This window comes from Oryctolagus cuniculus, chromosome 5 (genome assembly GCF_964237555.1).
Source record: "Oryctolagus cuniculus chromosome 5, mOryCun1.1, whole genome shotgun sequence".
NCBI lineage: Eukaryota > Metazoa > Chordata > Mammalia > Lagomorpha > Leporidae > Oryctolagus > Oryctolagus cuniculus.
This window is the reverse complement of record NC_091436.1, coordinates 133,369,024-133,387,785: the sequence shown is the minus strand read 5'-3', so window position 1 is coordinate 133,387,785 and position 18,762 is coordinate 133,369,024. Positions and strand designations below refer to the sequence as shown.

The following is an 18,762-nucleotide window of genomic DNA, read 5'->3' as shown; positions in this document are numbered from 1 at the left end:
CTCCGCTGCTTTCCCAGGCGCGTGGGCAGGGAGCTGGATCAGAAGTGGAGCATCCGGGATTCGAACCAGCATTCCGATGTGGAATGCCGCCATCATAGGTGGTGGCTTAACCCAGCTGGCGCCACAACACCAACCCCAGAGTATTAATTAGCAGGGGAAAAAAACGGTGCAAACCTGAAAGTCCATCAGCAGGAAACAAATTGTGGCGCCTTCCTGCAACATGAACAGCAGTGGGAATAGACGGATTCTGCCTCCCTCTCTGCTCCCACTCCCGTCCGCCCCAGGTTTTTGGGTCAGTGCCCCGGGGACAGGTGGCAGTGTCTGGCGACATTTCTGGTTATCATACTTGAGGGAGGCAGGGAGCTGCTCGCATCCTTTGGGTGGAGGCCAGGGATGCACTCCGGAGAACCAGAGGAACATCTGGCCCCAGACGCCAGCAGCACCGAGGCTGAGCAGCCGGGAGCCAGGCTGAGCCAGACCAAACCAGTCGGTGTGGCTACCAGCACTCCAACGTGAAAAAGGAAGCTGCCGGCCGATCCAGCTAGTTCTCGCTTACAGACCCAGCCGGGAACAGAATAGCTTTGAAAAGCAGGCGCAGAACAACACGCAGCAGCCTGAAGGCAGTGGCCGCAGAGGGCAGGAAGCCAGCCAGGGTCCAAAAGGTCTTCAGTGCTGGAGACTGAGCCAGCGCAGGTGCTAATTTCAGCTCCACCACTCACTTGCTGTGTAACCTTGACAAGCCGCTTACTCATGCCGGGCCTCAGCTATCACATCTGTAAAATGGGGTGATATTCATAATAGTACCTTCTTCGTGAGGGTTAGATGAGTGAGCCAACGTAGAGCACTTGGAACAGCGCATGGCTCCTAGAACTATTTAAGTTTTTGCGTTTGCTATTACGATTGTTAGGTTCTGTAATGTGTTGTGTTTTAGATTATGGACATGAAGTCGGTACTTATAGGAAAGAGCACAGGGCTTGCCTCAAAGAGGCTGTCACCCTCCCGCCACCCCCACTGGCTGAGCGAATGCCGCCCCCAACACTTGGTATTTTTCAAGCCAGGCCATCCCAAACACACCGCCGAAATCTGGGACACTGTGCGAGGCAGGGATGCTTTTTTTTTTTTTTTTTTTTTGAGACAGGCAGAGTGGACAGGAAGAGAGAGAGACAGAGAGAAAGGTCCTCCTTTTCCGTTGGTTCACCCCCCAATGGCCGCTGCGGCCGGCGCACCGCACTGATCCGAAGCCAGGAGCCAGGTGTTTCCTCCTGGTCTCCCATGCAGGTGCAGGGCCCAAGCACTTGGGCCATCCTCCACTGCCTTCCAGGGCCACAGCAGAGAGTTGGACTGGAGGAGGAGCAACCGGGACAGAATCCGGCGCCCCGACCCAACCCGGTGTGCCGGCGCAGCAGGTGGAGGATTAGCCTAGTGAGCCGCAGTGCCGGCCTGTGCAGGGATGCTAACAGCACCTCCTAATTGGCGCAGACGACAAGCAGGACAGCGGGTGCGGCCCTGGTCTGTACCACCTTGGCGACCTCCCGCGCGGCGGCTCTCCCAAGCCCGCACGGGCTCCCACGCCCATCTGCGGATAACACAGTTGTGGTTTTGTCTTCACCAGGGCGTGAGCTTCTGCAGCTCAGAGCTGTGTGACACCTGTCCACGGGACCTCGGTGTCACAACAGAGGCTCAGCAAAAATCAGACTGCGTGGATGAAGATTTCCCAACGCGCTGTGAAGTAGGTACAGAGAGAGACAAAGAGACACGCATGCGCCCAAAAAACTTACGCTTCCATTTTGTTTGAAAGTCAACTTGGAATTGAGAAACAATTCCAAGACGGAGGGCCTGCAGTGTCATGGATCCCACAGGAGGGCCAGGGGCGAGGAATGGACTCAGATGCATGGACAGGCCGCCAGCGAAAGGCGGGGCCGGAGGGCGGCGAGCCTTGTCCAGCAGGCTGGGACGCTGAGACTTCATCCTGGGGCCTCCGGGATGTCCCAGGGCTGCAGCCTCTTTGCAGATGAGCGCAGCCGGCTGGGCTGGGGGTGGGGGGGTGGGGGGCCTTGGGTGAGGCAGGGAGAAGCTGTTTGGGAGGGACGCGCAGGTTTGTCCTCTCTGTCATCCCCGCTCACCCCTGTGGCCACACCTTTCTGATTTCCTGTGCCTTCCCAGCTTCCTAACTGGTGTCACGAGTTAGGTAACACCAGGTTGGTGGCTTGAAGTTGGCCGTGGTGGGCATGCACACACGCCGGCTTGACCCCAGCTCCTGTAAAAAATGGCCTCATTTTTACTATTTGTAAAATGGGAATACCATTAGCCTATCTCATAAGGGTCCCTCAATGCAATGAGGTACACACAGTTCTTGGAACAGATTTTGGTGAGTGATTAGTGCGCCGTCAATGTTTGGGGACAGACCTAACAGAAACTGGAAGTGCCCAGAGAGGTGTTAGACTTATCTCAGGCCACACAGCGAATCTGAGCCCAAGCTCCGCTCGGCTGCTGACTCTGACGAGGGCCCAGGGACCTCCAGGGGTGACCTGGGTTTCCGTGGGAGGAGCCTGGCAGGCAGCACAGTGGCCTCTGCCCTGGACCGACAGGCTGTGAGGTGGCCCCGGGCTGCTCAGACTCCCCTGCCTGGGGCAGAGCACACAGGAGCCCAGGCAGGGCCGTGACCCCAATCCCGCCAGTCGGCAGGTCATTTGGGCGGGGCTGCCCCAGGTGCAGGGGTGGGGGGGTGGGCCTGAGACAGGTGCATGGTAACAGCCACTGCACCGTCCACACCGCCGCGCGGTTTCTATGCACCAGGCCCTTGCCTGTGTTCTGAGAATTCAGCCATGAACAAGACACACAAAGCCCCTACCCTCAGCAGCCTGACGCTCTGGCACAGAGGACAGAGGACCAACAGGTTCACCAAGGTCCTGAGGAGGGCTGCAAGGAAAAGGAGGCAGTGTGATGAGAAGTCAGGGAGGACTCCCGGGGGAGGTGACACGCGTGAGTCCTGGCAGACAGGAGGGAGTGCCCTGCACAGTGTGTGTGTGTCATCTCCTCCAACCCGCCGGACTCGCCGAGGAGGAAGCACAAAGATGGCGCTCACCTGCTCCGGGCCACACAGCGGCTCGGCCTTGCAGTCCCCGGCTGCCTCTACTGGCTCACGGGCGGGCGGGCGTGCGTGCGGACAGGCCGGGGCGTTCCCTTAGGTCTGGAGTTCACCCCGGAACACCTCCTTGAAGAGATGAGAAGGAAGGAAGGAAGGCGGAGAGCAGAGGAGGGGCGGGCAGTTCCAGAGGGGAGGGGCGGGCTGACCCTGGGACCACCGAGGGCTGTGGGCGGAGGGCAGAGGGCCCTGCTCCGGCCCCACATGCAGGCTATGCACCCTGCTTCTGTCACCATCACACACAGGCCCTGCTCCGGCCAGGCCCAGGGATGGCCACACAAGCAAGGGAAGACCAGGGCAAAGCCCCCAGCCTCCCCGGTGACCCACATACCAGACCCCGTCCCACATCTGACTTAAATTACGGTCCTGGTTGGTGCTTTCTTCTCTCTCCCCACCACCACCTCTCTCTCTCTCTTTTTAAAAAAGATTTTATTTATTCAAAAGGCACACAGCAAGGGCTCCTCCATCCTCTGGTTCTTTCCCCAAATGGCTGTGACCGCTGAGGCTGGGCCAAGCCAAAGCCAGGGTCATGGAGGTCTTCTATGTGGGTGCAGGGGCCCAAGCACTTGGGCCACCCTCTGCTGCTTTCCCAGGCGCATCAGCAGGGAACTGGATCAGAAGTGGAGCAGCCAGGACTCCAGCTGGTAGCCAAGTGGGATGCGAAGATGCGGCCCCTTCACTACTCCTTCCAGAAAACCTCAGGCTGGCTCACTCGCTGGTTGCTGGGGCCCAGCAGGGCTGGCGCACCCAGGGGTAGATGAACCCGTGCGCCACCGAGGGCACAGCGTTGTGGGTTGGGGCAGGGAGCGTGTTTGGAGGGCGGAGGGCGAGGCGCCCCCAGCCCACCCCGGGGGAGGGGTGCTGAAGCTGAGGGCGGGGAGAGCAAAGGAGGGGCCTAAGGGGGCGGGGCTGAGATGGCCTTGGGAGTTCCCGGGGTGCTTTGAGGAGCTGCCGCCTGATGCTTTGTTTCTGGGCTGGGGTTCTGCCCAGGCCCTGGCTCTGCTGACCCACGCAGCCACAGGAAGAAAGAGGTCTGGGCAGAGGGGGCAGAGAGGCCCCCGCGGTGTCCCCGGGTATGCAGGGTCCTGCAGGGCCGCAGTGGGAATCCCTCCCCTCTGCGGGAGGCACATGGCACGCCTCACTCCCTCACCCATCGGGCAACACCCAAATGTCACCTCCTCAGGTCCCTGAGGACCTGGGACACTTCTCACTGCCTTTTTTTTAAATAATATTTATTTTATTTACTTGAAAGGCAGAGTTACAGATACAGAGAAAGGAAGAGACAGAGAGAGATCTTCCATCTGCTGGTTCACTCCACAAATGGCTAGGAGCTTCTTCCGGGTCTCCCATGTGGGTGCAGGGGCCCATGCACTTGGGCCATAACTCACTGCCTCCCAGGCACAGTAGCAGGGAGCTAGATCGAGTAGCCAGGACTGAACCGGGGGTGTCCCAAGCCACAACGCCCACCCCTTGCCTTACTTTCTTCATCGCGCTGAGTACCACCTGACGCCCATCTGGCTGAAGCACGTGGACTTGGCCGCTGGCAGTGGCTTTCTGCGGTTCAGCTGTGAACTGCACAGTTGCTCGCTGGTCTCTCACCGGCCTCCCCAACCAGAGTGCCAGCTCCACACAGCAGGGATTTTTATCTGCTCCTTCACCCCACCCCCTGGCACGCGGAAGACCCTAAACAGGGATGACTGGGTGGTGAATGCTTGTGATGGGGATTTGGCAAACAGAATAGAGAGGGCCGCTTCTGGGGTGCAAGCCGACAGCTCGGCTGGGGCCTGGCAGGGGGAGCACCTACTTACCACCTGCCAGGCACCGAATGAGACACTGGTAGTGTCCTCTCTTTCGGTCTCAAGCATGGCCTGGGAGGAGGGGCTCATTGCTCGGGCCCATTTCACAGACGAGCAGACTGAGGCTTAGACTAACCTGTTTGGGGTTGCACAGCCTGACAAGTCACAGAGCAGCCCACGCATGCAGTCTTTCATCTGCATCTCTCTGACTCTCTTTGGTTGCTTATTTTAAAGGAAGAATATGGGTGGGGGCGGGGAGAGCTCCCATCCTCTGGTACATGCCCCAAATGCCCACAAGAGCCAGCACTGGACTAGGTGTGGATCGCCCACCTGGCTGGCAGGGGCTCGGCTACTTGAGCCATCACCATGACTGCCCAGGGTACACAGCAGTGCAAAGCTGGAAGCCGGATAGAGCCGGGGCTTGAATCCAGGCCCTCCAGTGTGGGCTGTGGGCATCCCAAGTGCCTAGTGCACTCCCCAGATGCCCACCAGGGCTAGGGCTGAGCCAAGGCTAAAGCCAGGAACCTGGGACGCCATCCGGGTGTCCCATACAGGTGGCAGGGACCGTATCTTGAGCCGTCATCACTCTCAGCCAGGTTCTGCATGGGCAGAGATCTGGACTCGGGAGCTGGACCCAGGATTGGGACCCAGGTGCTCTGTGGGATGCGGTCAGCCGCCTGTCCGGGACACAGGCAGAAGAGCCGTGTCCACCACCTTCTCGGTTAGGGGTGACCTTGGGAAAATCACCGACCCTCTCTGGACCTCAGTTTGTCCATCTGTACAAGGGGAATGCTGGTCCTGGCAAAGAGCTAGTCTCAGGAGCTGGCAGCCCCGCTCAGCCAGGACTCGGCTGCTGGAACTGGCCAGAAGGTTTCCCAAACGTCAACATCGGACAAGGCCATCTGTGACCAGCTTGGATCAAGACAAAGACCAGACTGCTCTAATCACATCTGAACACAGACAGACTAAATATGAATATTGTCTAAACTACAACGATGACCAATCATGGCCTAATGGAGCTAATGCGAACGGAGCTGCTTCCCCACCAGCCGCAGCTTCAGCCTCACTCCGGTCTGCCCTCCTTCTAGGAAAGATCCTTGAAGATGCCCACTCAAAATCCCCTCTACTTCCTGCGGCAGCCAATCCAGGGCAAAGCCCACCGCCCACGTCCACATCACCTAACCTTATAATAAGTCCTTTCTAACGCCCTGTCCCCGAGATGCCCCTCGGGCCTCATGCCAGGACCCCTGGCTGCAGGGAGTGATGAGCGCTTCGCCACGCTGGCTGGTGGTGTTAGTAGTTCCTCCCTGCTGGGGGTGTTGTGAGGATCATATTCAGACGAGGGGACTTCAGAAAGCTCAATGAAGACGGAATTCAAGGGTAAGGGTAAGGACAGGCGTTGTGGCACTGTGGGTTCAGCCACTGCTTGCCACGCCGGCATCCCATACTGGGGTACCAGTTGGAGTCCCAGCCGCTCTGCTTCTGATCCAGCTCCCTGCTAATGCTCCTGGGAAGGCAGCAGAGGATGACCTAAGTGCTTGGGCCACTGCCACCCATGTAGGAAACTTGGATGGAGTTCCTGGCTTCTGGCTTCAGCCTGGCCCAGCCCCAGCTATCATAGTCATTTTGAGATTGAATCAGCAGATGGAAAATTCTCATTCTCTCTCTCTCTCTCTCTCTCTCTCTCTCTCTCTCTCTCTCTCTCTCCTGTCTCTCCACTCCCTGTGAGTCGAATTTTAAATAAATAAAGAAAAGATGGGCGGAGCCACGGCCCACTTGCCTAATCTTCTGCCTGCGGCGCCGGCACCCCAGGTTCTAGTCCTGGTTGGGGCGCCGGATTCTGTTCCGCTTGCTCCTCTTCCAGTCCAGCTCTCTCCTATGGCCCAGGAGTGCAGTGGAGGATGGCCCAGGTGCTTGGGCCCCTGCACCCGCATGGGAGACCAGGAGGAAACACCTGGCTCCTGGCTTCGGATTGGCGAAGCGCACCGGCCGTAGCAGCCATTTGGGGGGGGGGGGGGGTGAGCCAACGGAAGGAAGACCTTTCTCTCTAATAAAAGGAAAAAAGAAAAGAGAAGGCTGGCATTGTGCATGGGGTCATCCAATACTTGCCCTGCTGGCATCCCGTATGGGTGCAGATTCGAGTCCTGGCTGCCCCTGACCCAGCTCCCTGCTAATGTCCCTGGGAAGGCAATGGAAGATGGCCCAAGTACTTAGGTCCCTGCAACCCAAGTGGGACAGCCAAATGGAGTTCCAGGCTCCTGGATTTGGCCTGGCTCAGTCCTGTCTATTGTGACCATTTGGGGAGTGAACCAGTGGATGGAAGCGCTCTCTTCTCGCCCCATCACTCTGCCTTTCCAATAAATAAATCTTTAAAATAACAAACACAAGATAAGTTTATCTGGGTGCAAACAATTTTGAAATCCATGCATAGTTATTTTATAATATGCATCTTCCATGGACTTTTTGAAGAGCCCTCAAGTGCACTTGGAATACTACATTCCTAAGAATGAATACAGGGGCCAGTGTTGTGGCATAGCAGGTAAAGCCACTGCCTACAGTGCTGGCATCCCATATGGGCACCAGTTCAAGTCCCGGCTGCTCCACTTCTGATCCAGCTCTCTGCTATGGCCTGGGAAAGCAGTAGAAGATGGCCCAAGCTGCACCCATGTGGGAGACCCAAAAGAAGCTCCTGGCTCCTGGCTTCAGATCAGCCCAGCTCTGGGCGTTGTGGCCAATTGGAGAGTGAACCAGCAGATGGAAGACCTCTCTCTCTCTCTCTCTGCCTCTCCTTCTCTGTGTGTAACTCTGACTTTCAAATAAATAAATAAATCTTTTTAAAAAATGAATACAAAATACCCCTTACTTACAAGGGTTTGAATTAGAATTGTTCAACCTTGCCATAGTGCAAAAGTGAGCCACACTCGAGAAACAACACACTTCAGGTTTGGAATTTGGATCTTTCCCTGGGTTATCCATCCTAGGCACTCCTAGGAGCACATCCTAGTGAGACGCACTCCAGCCACAGCGCTGTCAGCCCCAGCAGACGAGAGGAAAGATGCCGGTTCCACAGTGCTCCGTGTAGCTAAGCTGTGATGTGGGGAGCCTGGGGTGGATTAAAGGCTTTTTCAACTTGTGGTGTTTCCAACTCACGATGGGTTTATTGGGACAGGACCTCCTTGTAGGGTGAACAAGATCTGTACTTGTCTTAGTTTAACATCATCTTCATTTTCCAAGGAGGGGAAGGAACTTTGCCCAAGGTCACACAGCCAGCATTGTGACACAGCTGGGAAAGAAACTCAGGTCTCCTCCCCAGACTGATTTCCTAAAACCTCGCCTCTGTGTTAATCGGGCAGAAACCAAGCAGCCAGCATTGAGTCTGTGTCCAGGCTGGAGACAAGCAAAGGGGTCCTGGACCATAAAGAGAAGAGAGCCCTGGGTGCTGGGGGTTCCGGGAGTGCTGGGCCCCCGGGGGTGTCTTCAGTGACTCCCTCCTCCTCCCGCATCCTTGCCCCCACCCCCACCCCATATCCAACAAGCCCTCCCCTCCAGAGCTGCCTGGCTGGGCCCCAGCGGGGCTCGGTGTCAGCAGAGTCTGAGGCCTGAGTCACTTCCTGGCCCTTGCTCAAGAGGTGTCGGGGCCACTGCTGCAGCGGCTGGCCCATGGCCTGGTAGGATTGCACCTACTTAAGCAATGAGCAGCCTCCCTGGCGCTCCTCACCTGCCGGGGCGCCCCTCTGCTTCCTTAGGTGTCAGAGATACCAGCAGGTGTCCAGCCCCCTTCCTTGCTGAATCCTCAACCCAGAAGGGAACCCACAAAGAGTCTTATCAGTGCCCACCCCTTACACCTGCCTTGTGGGACCCCACCCCAGCTTCAGAATCAGTGTGCCTTCCACCCGTGTCACCAAGCCCAAAGGTCCCAAACACCCCTGGCTCCTTCCCAGGCATGCCAGCTTTTCCCTTCTCACGGGGTCTCAGGCTGGATATGTCAAATTCCTCAGGGCAGGCTGAGCCAAGGGAGAACTAGTTCCATCCACAGACACAAGAGGGGATTTGCAACATAGGCCACTGTTTTCAAGGAGCCGCGTGCCTCTCACTGTGGAGACACAAAATAGCACCAGGCTGCACCGGTGTCTCCGCCCAGCTCTGCTCCTTAGCAGCTGAGTGCCCGTGGGCTGCTCCATTAACCTGGCGGTAGGACTGGCTCCTCCTGGCTAAGATGAAGATAATCTTGGCACTGGCTCACAGGCCTCTTGCGGTGATTAAGTGAGTTGTGTATGTGAAACACTTAGTGTGATGACTGGCACATGGCAAACACAAATGTTTATTAAAGAAATATGTTGTTGCTTCCAATGGGCTGACTCTTCTGTTTATTCTCTATACACTTAGGATGTCCTACTATGTGTCAGACACAAATAAGACAGATTCCCTGCCCACAACACCAGCTGGGCACGTCAGTGGGACCCTGGCACTCCCCCTGCCTGGAAAGGGTGCTTCAGGTTGAGGCTGATGCTGCAGGACTAGGCAGGGCTGTGACAAGGGTCTGGGGTCTGCAGGCTCCCTTGTGCGGACCCCCTGTTTGCTGAAGGCCAGCAACCGGTTCCTTTCCTCCTTGAAGACAGCTCCTCTCCCTTGACAGATGCAGCAATGGTCCCCTGCCACAGCCCCATGCCTCGCCAGACCGGGACCGGACACATGTGCTGGGCACACAGAGGGCTCCTGCCCATTTCCCAGCCACCCCCCCCCCCCCGCCCCGGGGCCTCCTAGGCCTCCTCAGGCCGCAGCAGCCACCAAAGACAGGAGGCAGATGGTCCCTGTTTGTCATTGTCCTCGAAGGGCACAAACTGGACGTTTTAGTTCAAGAGTGGGCGTTTGAACATGCGTGGCTATTTGGGCATTATAGAATTAGTGTGATTAATTCTTAAGTGTAAAAATGGTGCTATGCTTATTTTTTTTTAAAAAACAATCTGTATCTCTAAAGCGTAACAATATTTGTGGATGAAATATGATGCCCAGGCGTTGCATCAAAATAATGGCGAAACACAAATGCAGGGGCCTAAAGTTGACCATCCGTTGCTACAACGGACATCCCCAGAGGTGACTCGGACCTCACAGCTGGACAGACACGCAGCCCTGGCTCTGACCCAGATCTACTGAATCGGAACCGGTTTCAATAAAGTAAAATCCCAGGGGACGGGATTCGTGTGCACGTCCACGTGTGAGGCGCACGGGGCTACGCCGGCTACTTCCGTATGGGAAAACTTCGGAGACAAAAAGATTGCGGAGTTTTCTTTTCCGGAATGGGTTTCAAAACGCCGGGGGGCTCTTCCGGAGCCGGGAGTCCTGCCTTCCCCGTACCCCGGCACTCGGCTGGGAGCCGCCCACTCCCGCCCCGCAGCCCGGACGGCGTCCCGGGACCCGCACCTGCCGCGGGTGGCTCGGGGCGGCCTCTCCGGGGCCGGCCGGCAAATGGGGGTGCGGCGCTGTCGGGCAGGCCCGGGCGTGGCGGCGCCCAGCGCACCTGAGCCAGCAGGTGGGACGCGTCGCTGCCGAACGCCCGCCCTCGTGCGGGGGAGGGCGGGCGCAGTCCGGACCGCGGGCGCAGCCGCCGTGCCGGGGCCGCAGCCGCGACTGGGTGCCCGGGATGAGCCTCACCCGGAGAAGGGGCTTCTACAAGCAGGACGTCAACAAGACCGCCTGGGAGCTGCCCAAGACCTACGTGTCCCCGACGCACGTCGGCAGCGGGGCCTACGGCGCCGTGTGGTGAGACCCCTGGGCCGCGCGGCCACTGGGGGGCGCGGGGACGCCAGGCGTCGGGGCGCCGCCTCGGCCGAGCTGGCGGCGCGGGGAGCCGGTGGAGCAGGGCGCCGAGGGAGGGCGCGAGAGCAGCCCCGGGTGGCGGCGCTGGCTCGGAGCCACGGACCGCCTTTCTCTGCCGGGAGGGCCGTGTGGGGGTCTCAGCGGGGCGAATCAGGACTGAGTGGGCTCCCCAGAGCTCCTGGGCAGGTCCCCTTTGCCACGGATGAGTGCGCGGAGGCCCAGGAAGGGGAAGGGATTTTCCGGGTTGCAGTGGGAGGCTCCGCGTCCCGTCGGCGGCGAAAGGAGCCAGCCCTCGGAGCCGTGGCCCCCGCTCGGCTCCAGCCTCCTCCCCGCACTCCTGGCCCTCCGCCCTTCCACGTCGCAGGCAGTGGGCAGCGTCCCTCCCAGCCTGGCCTCCAAGGAGCCGAGTAGGGTTGGGGGTGCAGGTGGCCCAGGAGCGCGCGCGTGCGGGGACCAGGGGTGGGCGCCGTCCAGGCAGGAAGGCTGCCGCCCGCTGACCTGCCTTGTGCCCCCGCAGCTCCGCCATCGACAAGCGGTCTGGGGAGAAGGTGGCCATCAAGAAGCTTAGCCGGCCCTTCCAGTCGGAGATCTTCGCCAGGCGGGCCTACCGCGAGCTGCTGCTGCTCAAACACATGCAGCATGAGAACGTAGGGCGCGCGGGGGGGCGCAGCCGAAGACCCCTCCCTGCCCCACCGGGCCCGCTTCCCGCCCCGCTATTAAGGTTCCCCGATACCACGTCGTGCCCTGCGCACTGACCAGGAAGGGCCACAGGGTCTTTCTGGAGATAAGTACTGTTGCCACCTTGTCGCAGAGGGGGAAACTGAGTCACAGAGGTTTCCCGGGTTAATTGGTCAGTCAGTGGCAGAGCTGGGGTTTCAGCGGAGCTGCCCAGCCCTGCTTGGCAGAAACGGCAAGGCAAAGCCCAGGACCCAGCTCTGGGCCCAGCATCCACAGCCCCAGGGTGTCTAGATTAGAGGAGAACTATTTCAAATAATGATTTCAAACCGTTGTCACCACCAAAGTTCCCCCCTGCCTCCTTGTGCAGCAGACCCTTCCCCTGTGACCTCAGGCAGGGGGTGATCTTGTCACTGGCTCTGAATGAGCCTGTGGCAGGCCTGGGCAAATGTGGCTGGGGAACCCAAGGCCAAGGGCAGGGAGCCTGCAGGCTGGAGGCCCCTCCCCTCCGGCTAGAGCAGAGAGCGGGCTTGTGCTGCTCTCCCTGAACGCAGACTTGGGAGCGATGCACTGAGCAGGCCTCACTGCTCTGCCCACCTCCCTCCCTGCGCAGGGTACAAGCTCCCTCCCAAATGGGGTAGGGGGCCCACTCCTCTTTGACCTCCATCCCCTTACTGCTTCCAGCGAGGCTGGGGGGCCTGGCTCCTGCTGGGAGTGATATGTTAGGAAGGGCGGGTGGGGGGGCAGTCCTGTGTGTGGCCGGGACCCTTGGGCACTGGAGGACATGGCGGCGCCTGCCCAGGCCTCACTGATGGCTTCTTCCCCAGGTCATTGGGCTCCTGGATGTCTTTACCCCAGCCTCCTCCCTGCGCAGCTTCCATGACTTGTGAGTCCGCCGCACTGGCGTATGGGGCTGGTGTGGGGCCCCGGGCCCCTCGGGTGCAAGTTGAGGGAGGGTCCAGAGTCTGTCTTCTGGGTTGGGGACCTCCTGTCCTGCCAGTCCCTGTGTCCTTGGGCTTGCAGAGGTGGGCTTCTCTCTGGAGAGAGGCTTTCTACCAGGGATAGAGGCGGGGCGGGCAGCGAGAGCTGAGCCTGCTGGGATGGCGGTGGTGGCGGGAGCGGGGGCCTGTGTGCACAGCTGCTTCCTTTATTCCCCAGCTTTAACCTGAGGGAGGTAGCCTGCCAGTCCCTACAGGGTCACCTCGAGTCCGTTCCCCACTCCATGGGGACCCACGTGTGGGTCTGGACCTCAGGCCTCTTTCTAGCATGAAGCAAGGCTCAGGAGACCTTGGCTGCCTCTGGCTGCTGGGGTAATTGACAGCCACACAGACCCAGAACATTCGGTTCCCACGTGGTTGGCTCTGGGGTTGCAGTGCCTGAGTGCGTCCAAGCTGTTGGGACGGCGCTGAGAAGCGCAGCGTGGTGAGTGTAGGCCCTGTGGGTCACCAGACCCCACGGGCAGCCTCAAGTCCAGAGAGGTGCTGTGGTCAGGTCGGATTTGGGGGCTGCACTGTTGCAGCCGTGAGTAAGGAGTAGGGTGCAGTGCGGGGGAGGGGCCGAGTCTGGGGGACGGTGTCTGTGACCGAGACCCTTGTTTAAGCAGAAGGAATGGGGCTAACACTGATGCTCCCCTTCTGATCCAGCTCCCCGCTTCCGCGCCTGGGAAAGCAGCAGAAGGCGGCCAAAGCGCTTGGGTCCCTGCACCCATGTGGGAGACCCAGATGGAGTTCCTGGCTCCTGGCTTCAGCCTGGCTCAGCCCTGGCTGTTAGAACCCTTTGGGGAGTGAACCAGCAGATGGAAGATCTCTGTCTCTACCCGTGTCTCTCTGTAACTCCGCCTTCCAAATACATAAATAAACCTTAAAAAATAAGCCGAGGAGCTGGGGTGGTGGGGGCGGGCCTGGTAGAATGTTGTATCTGGTAGGACATGGGCTTGAGGGATGCACAGGTTCCAGCTTGGAATACAAAGTGGCAGAAGAACAGATCTGGGAAAGATGACGAATTCTCCTTTGGAATTTCACCTTTTTAAAAATGGTAAGATTTGTTTATTTATTTGAAAGGCAGAGTGACAGGCAGAGGCAGAGAGAGAGAGAGAGAGAGAGGTCTTCCATCTGCTGGTTCACTCCCCAAATGTTTGCAACAACTGGAGCTGGGCCAGGCCAAAGCCAGGACCTTGGAACTCCATCCTGGCCTCCACATGGTGGCAGGGACCCGAGTACCCGGGCCATCACCTGCTGCCTCTCGGGCACATTATTACGAAACTGGATCGGAAGTGGAGCAGTCAGGACCTGAACTGATGCTCTGATGTAGGATGTGATGTCCCAAGTGGCAGTTTAACCTGCTGTGCCACAATGCCTTCCCCGGATTTCTTTTCTTTTCTTTTCTTTTCTTTTCTTTTTTTTTAAGTTTATTTATTTATTTGAAAGAGTTACAGAGGCAGGGAGAGAGAGAGAGGTCTTCATCCACTGGTTCACTCCCCAAATGGCCACAACAGCTGGAGCTGGGCTGATCCAAAGCCAGGAGCCAGGAGCTTCTTCTAGGTCTCCCACATGGGTGCAGGGGCCCGAGGACTTGGGCCATCTTCTACTGCTTTCCCAGGCCATAGCAGAGAGCTGGATGGGAAGTGGAGCAGCGAGGACTTGAACCAGCGCCCATACAGAATGCCGGCCCTGCAGGTGGCGGCTTTACCTGCTATGCCACAGCTCCAGCACCCCAGATTTTACTTTTTTTTTTTTAAATATTATATTTGAAAGAGACAGAGGTCTTCCAGCCACTGGTTGACTCCTCAAATGCCTGCAACAGCCAGAGCAGGGCCAGACAGAAACCAGGAGCCCAGAACTCCATCAAGATTTCCCACGTGGGTGGGAAGGACCCAACCACTAGACCCATCACCTGCTGCGTTCCAGCAGGAAGCTGGAATAGAAGCAGAGGCAAGACTCAGGCCCGGGCACTCGGATCTGGGATGGAGGTGTCCCAGGCAGCATCTTAAATGCTGCACGAAACGCCTGGCCCCTGGAATTCCACTTTGACGCCTGTAAACATTCTGGTGCTTATGAGCAGCTGCAAGGATAAAAAGAAACCTGGACCTCTGGAGAGGGAGGTGTGCGTCCTGTAGGTCGATGGACTGGACGCTGGTTGAAGCCCAGGAAGAGGCTGACGGTGACAGGGTCATTCTGAGCCCAATGCCCCCATGAAAGCCTGCGGGAGAGGATGATGAGTGGGAGAGGATGATGGGACTGAGCCGAGGCTGAGGAAGCGTGAGAGACCAAAGGTCCCAGAGGGAGACAGGGAGGCACCGTGCCGGCCGGCGGTCACTGTTGGCCTGGAGCCGAGCGGGCTGGGGGGAGGACAGACACGGACGGCAGGCTGGCGAGAGACTGGGAGGGCAGGTGGCGGGTTCTGGGAGCACGGAGCCCCCTTCCTAGAAGCTTGGCGGTGAGAGAGGGACAAGCGGTGGTTGCCTGAGGGAGCGACGTGAAGGCAGGGCGGCTGCCTGGTGGTTGTGGTGTGGCGAGACGAGACTGGCAAGTTTGAGAACTAGGGCCCCGCAGAGGGGACGGATGCAGGACGGGGCCTGGGCACCTGCAGGATGGGGCCTGGGGGCAAGGGCGGGCTGTGGTTGGGTGGAAGTAGGCCTCGGAAGTGCACAGGTCCCTGGAGGTGGCTTCCACCTCCTTCTGTCTTGAAAGGAAATTCCTCTTAGAATCTTCATGGTTTTTTGTGTTGGGCTCCGGCTGCTTCTGCCTTGAGTAACTGTTTCATTTTGCTGACTTTGACCTGTGTTGCAACCCTGTAAGCTGCTGCCACAGCCAAGCCACCTCCTGAATGAAGGTGGACTTGGTGTTTCCTTCTTGGAAGGGCAGACATCTTGTTTGTGGAGACATCTCAGCCAGGCACGACCTCGCGCGCGCGGGAGCAAATATTTAGATAGAAGCAGAAGGAGATGCTGGCCCAGGTTTCTCACACTCGGCTTTCTGCGGGGCCTGGGGCTGCGGGTCTGAGGACGGCTCCGAGGTCTGGTTTCCTGAGCTCTGCCACTGGGGGGCTTACTGCAGGGGGTCGCTGGAGGCCATGGGGAGGGAGGGAGGCTGCTGGGCCTATCTCTGAGGCCCCTGTTGTGCCCCACCCACCCACCCCGTGCCTGCCTCCCAGCTCCCACCTGGGGCTGGGCCGGCCAGGGCTTTGCTCCAAGACGCCCCTGTGACTTCCAGCTACCTGGTGATGCCCTTCATGCAGACGGATCTACAGAAGATCATGGGCATGGAGTTCAGTGAGGACAAGATCCAGTACCTGGTTTACCAGATGCTTAAAGGTCTTAAGGTGGGTGTGTGCTTGGAGGGGGGCGGGGCGGGGGGAGGGTGCCTGGCATGGAGGCCCGTGGTCTGGGGGAGCCTGAAATGGCTGCCGAGGCCCAGCAGGGTCACCGGGTTTCTCTCCCCCACACAGTACATCCACTCTGCTGGGGTGGTCCACAGGGTGAGTACTTGCTCTGCTCCTATCTCAGAGGCCCCCGGAGTGGGGAGCATGGGGGGGTGGGGTTCCAGGCCCAGCCGCGGCACCCAGGGCCTTGATGGAGAATGAGCTCTGAGCTGCCGGGTGCTTAGGGGACCCCTGGTCCTGGGTTCAAACTGAGGCCCAGAGGGGCCTTAGGGCCTGGTCCCTGGTGGGCTGGGGCCGCATTGCTGGCCAGGGCCAGGGCAGCTCCTGTCTCTGCCTCCCATCCAGGACCTGAAGCCAGGAAACCTGGCCGTCAACGAGGACTGTGAACTGAAGGTGAGGGGGCCCCGGGGCAGGCTCAGCCGGGACGGGGTGGGAGTGGGGGCGGGAATGGGCCCTGTGTCTCTCGGGAGCCCCTTGGAGCCGCCTCCCCTCAGCGAGCCCCGTGCGCCGTGTCCCCCGAGCCATAGATCCTGGATTTTGGGCTGGCGCGGCACGCGGACGCCGAGATGACGGGCTACGTGGTGACGCGCTGGTACCGAGCACCCGAGGTCATCCTCAGCTGGATGCACTACAACCAGACCGGTGAGTGGGCGCGGCGGGAGGGCCGCGGCCGGGCCCCAGGCCCCAGGCCCCAAGGCCCCAGGCCCCAGGCCGGTCCCACGGACTCGCTGACCCCTCTCCGCAGTGGACATCTGGTCGGTGGGCTGCATCATGGCGGAGATGCTGACCGGGAAGACGCTGTTCAAGGGCAAGGACTGTATCCTTTGCCGGCAGAACCGCGTTAGCGCCGCAGCTCGGCTCGGGTGAACCCCGGCTCCTGCGCGCCCCCTGTGGGATAAAGATGCGGACAAGCAAAAATGGGGAGGACCTGGGCCCCGCGCCTGGGCCCGCGCACCCTCACCGGGAGCCTCTGATGAGACGCGCCTGGGTGCCTCGCGGGGACATGAGGGGGACTGTGGGGATGAGGGCAGGGTGCACGTGCCCCGGGGGCATTGGCCTGGTCTGGCGTGGGGGCACCCCCGCACCCACCCCGGGAGACCGACCCCAGCCTGGCTCTCTTGAGTCTGGAGCCTGGGCAGCCCCCACAGCGCCCCCCAGAGGTGACGGCGGGGCCGCGGGAAAGGCGGCCGCGGGAAAGGCAGCCGCGGAGCGCTCGCAGAGCACAGGGCTGACCCTTAACCGCTGCCCAGACCTAGACCAGCTGACCCAGATCCTGAAAGTGACCGGAGTGCCCGGGGCCGAGTTTGTGCAGAAGCTGAAGGACAAAGCAGTAGGTGGCAAGTGGGGCCCGGCTTGGCCTGGGCTGTGCGACGGCCGGCCCGGCCTGGTGGGCTGGCTCTCTGCCCTGGCAGGCGTTCTGGCCTTCCTCCCACCTCAGATTGAGCTGAGCCCTTGGTCCTTCCCCAGAGCCCCACTCGGCGCCCTGCGGGGGGCTGCAATACTTTCCCGTCTTCCAGGCCAAAACCTACATCCAGTCCCTGCCCCAGATGCCCAAGAAGGACTTCACTCAGCTCTTCCCACGGGCCAGCCCCCAGGGTGAGTTCCGGGAGCACCTCCGGGGGTGGGGGGGGCCCTGGCTCTGTCCCGCCCCCGGCCCCGCCCCCGGGGTGAGACTGACAGCTCTGCCGCTGCAGCCGTAGACCTGCTGGAGAAGATGCTGGAACTGGACGTGGACAAGCGCCTGACGGCCTCGCAGGCCCTCGCCCACCCCTTCTTTGAACCCTTCCGGGACCCCGAGGAAGAGACGGAGGCCCAGCAGCCGTTCGATGACGCCTTGGAACACGAGAAGCTCACAGTGGATGAATGGAAGCGTGAGAGCCAGGCCTCGGGGCCCCTCCCGCCTTTGCCCCCCTTCCTTTCCGTGCCTGGTCCCACCAGTGCCCGGGACAGCCTTGGCCTTGCTCTCCGAGCAGACGCTGTCTCCCCCGTGTTGTCCGATTCCGCTTGAACCGACTTCCTGCTCATGCTGGGTCCGAGGTGGGGTGGACGCCCTTGCCCTCAGCGCCCCTTACCCACCTCAGCCACCCTGCCTTTCGCAGAGCACATCTACAAGGAGATTATGGGCTTCAGCCCCGTGACGCGGAAGGACTCACGGCGCCGGAGTGGCATGAAGCTGCAGTGACTCGTCCCGCCCGACCGCTGGCCAAGCGCGGGCACCGCCACGGGCGCCGCCAGCCGGGTGCTGCCCCTGCGCCCGGCCCTCTTGTCACTGCTGGTCTCAACCCTTCTTGGAACAGAACTTCTAGTCCATACAGGGCCCTTCTCTCCCTTGCGTGGGAAATGGGCCCAGTAGATGTAGAATTCAAAGATGTCGGCTGGGAGACAGTAACTCCGATCATAACGGGCTGCATTAAAATGCCCGTCTGGAGACCAGCCTAAGTGTGGGGTCCCTTCCTTCCTGAGTGCAGTGGGGGCAGAGAGAGGTGGCTGCGCCCGGCCCCGGGCCTCTGATGGTGTGACTGCTGCCCGCGGCTGCTATGGAGAACTATCACAAACTGGATGGCTCAAAACAACACAAATTCCCACTGGCGCCGCGGCTCACTAGGCTAATCCTCCACCTAGCAGCGCTGGCATACGAGGTTCTAGTCCCGGTTGGGGCGCCGGATTCTGTCCCGGTTGCCCCTCTTCCAGGCCAGCTCTCTGCTGTGGCCAGGGAGTGCAGTGGAGGATGGCCCAGGTGCTTGGGCCCTGCACCCCATGGGAGACCAGGAGACGCACCTGGCTCCTGCCTTTGGATCAGCGCGGTGTGCCGGCCGCAGCGCGCCAGCCGTGGCAGTCATTGGAGGGTGAACCAACAGCAAAAGGAAGACCTTTCTCTCTCTCTCTCTCTCTCTCTCTCTCTCTCTCTCTCTCTCACTCACTCACTGTCTAACTCTGCCTGTTAAAAAC

At 59.9% G+C, this 18,762-nt stretch overlaps 1 protein-coding gene and 1 long non-coding RNA gene across 2 annotated transcripts; one reads left to right on the top strand and one right to left on the bottom strand.

Annotated features, from left to right (window-relative positions):
- Positions 1–1,745: 1,745 nt before the first annotated feature.
- On the bottom strand, positions 1,746–3,216 carry LOC127493205 (uncharacterized). Its single transcript, XR_007923290.2, has 3 exons — positions 3,086–3,216; positions 2,852–2,919; positions 1,746–2,257 (listed from the first exon to the last, which is right to left on the bottom strand). It is a non-coding gene; the product is annotated as an uncharacterized lncRNA (long non-coding RNA).
- A 7,267-nt stretch (positions 3,217–10,483) lies between these two features.
- On the top strand, positions 10,484–18,246 carry MAPK13 (mitogen-activated protein kinase 13). Its single transcript, XM_002714655.5, has 12 exons — positions 10,484–10,701; positions 11,276–11,405; positions 12,261–12,319; positions 15,645–15,753; positions 15,880–15,909; positions 16,159–16,206; positions 16,341–16,455; positions 16,559–16,630; positions 17,064–17,143; positions 17,331–17,409; positions 17,508–17,684; positions 17,913–18,246. The coding sequence occupies exons 1-12, from the start codon at positions 10,583–10,585 to the stop codon at positions 17,993–17,995; spliced, it is 1,101 nt and encodes a 366-aa protein (XP_002714701.1). The 5' UTR covers positions 10,484–10,582; the 3' UTR covers positions 17,996–18,246.
- Positions 18,247–18,762: the final 516 nt, after the last annotated feature.

Bases quoted from the DNA above. Each gene is read 5' to 3' on its own strand.
- MAPK13 (XM_002714655.5), top strand. From the start codon at position 10,583: ATGAGCCTCACCCGGAGAAGGGGCTTCTACAAGCAGGACGTCAACAAG. The intron at 10,702-11,275 runs GTGAGACCCCTG...GTGCCCCCGCAG, and splicing joins GGGGCCTACGGCGCCGTGTG to CTCCGCCATCGACAAGCGGT. The intron at 17,685-17,912 runs GTGAGAGCCAGG...TGCCTTTCGCAG, and splicing joins CACAGTGGATGAATGGAAGC to AGCACATCTACAAGGAGATT.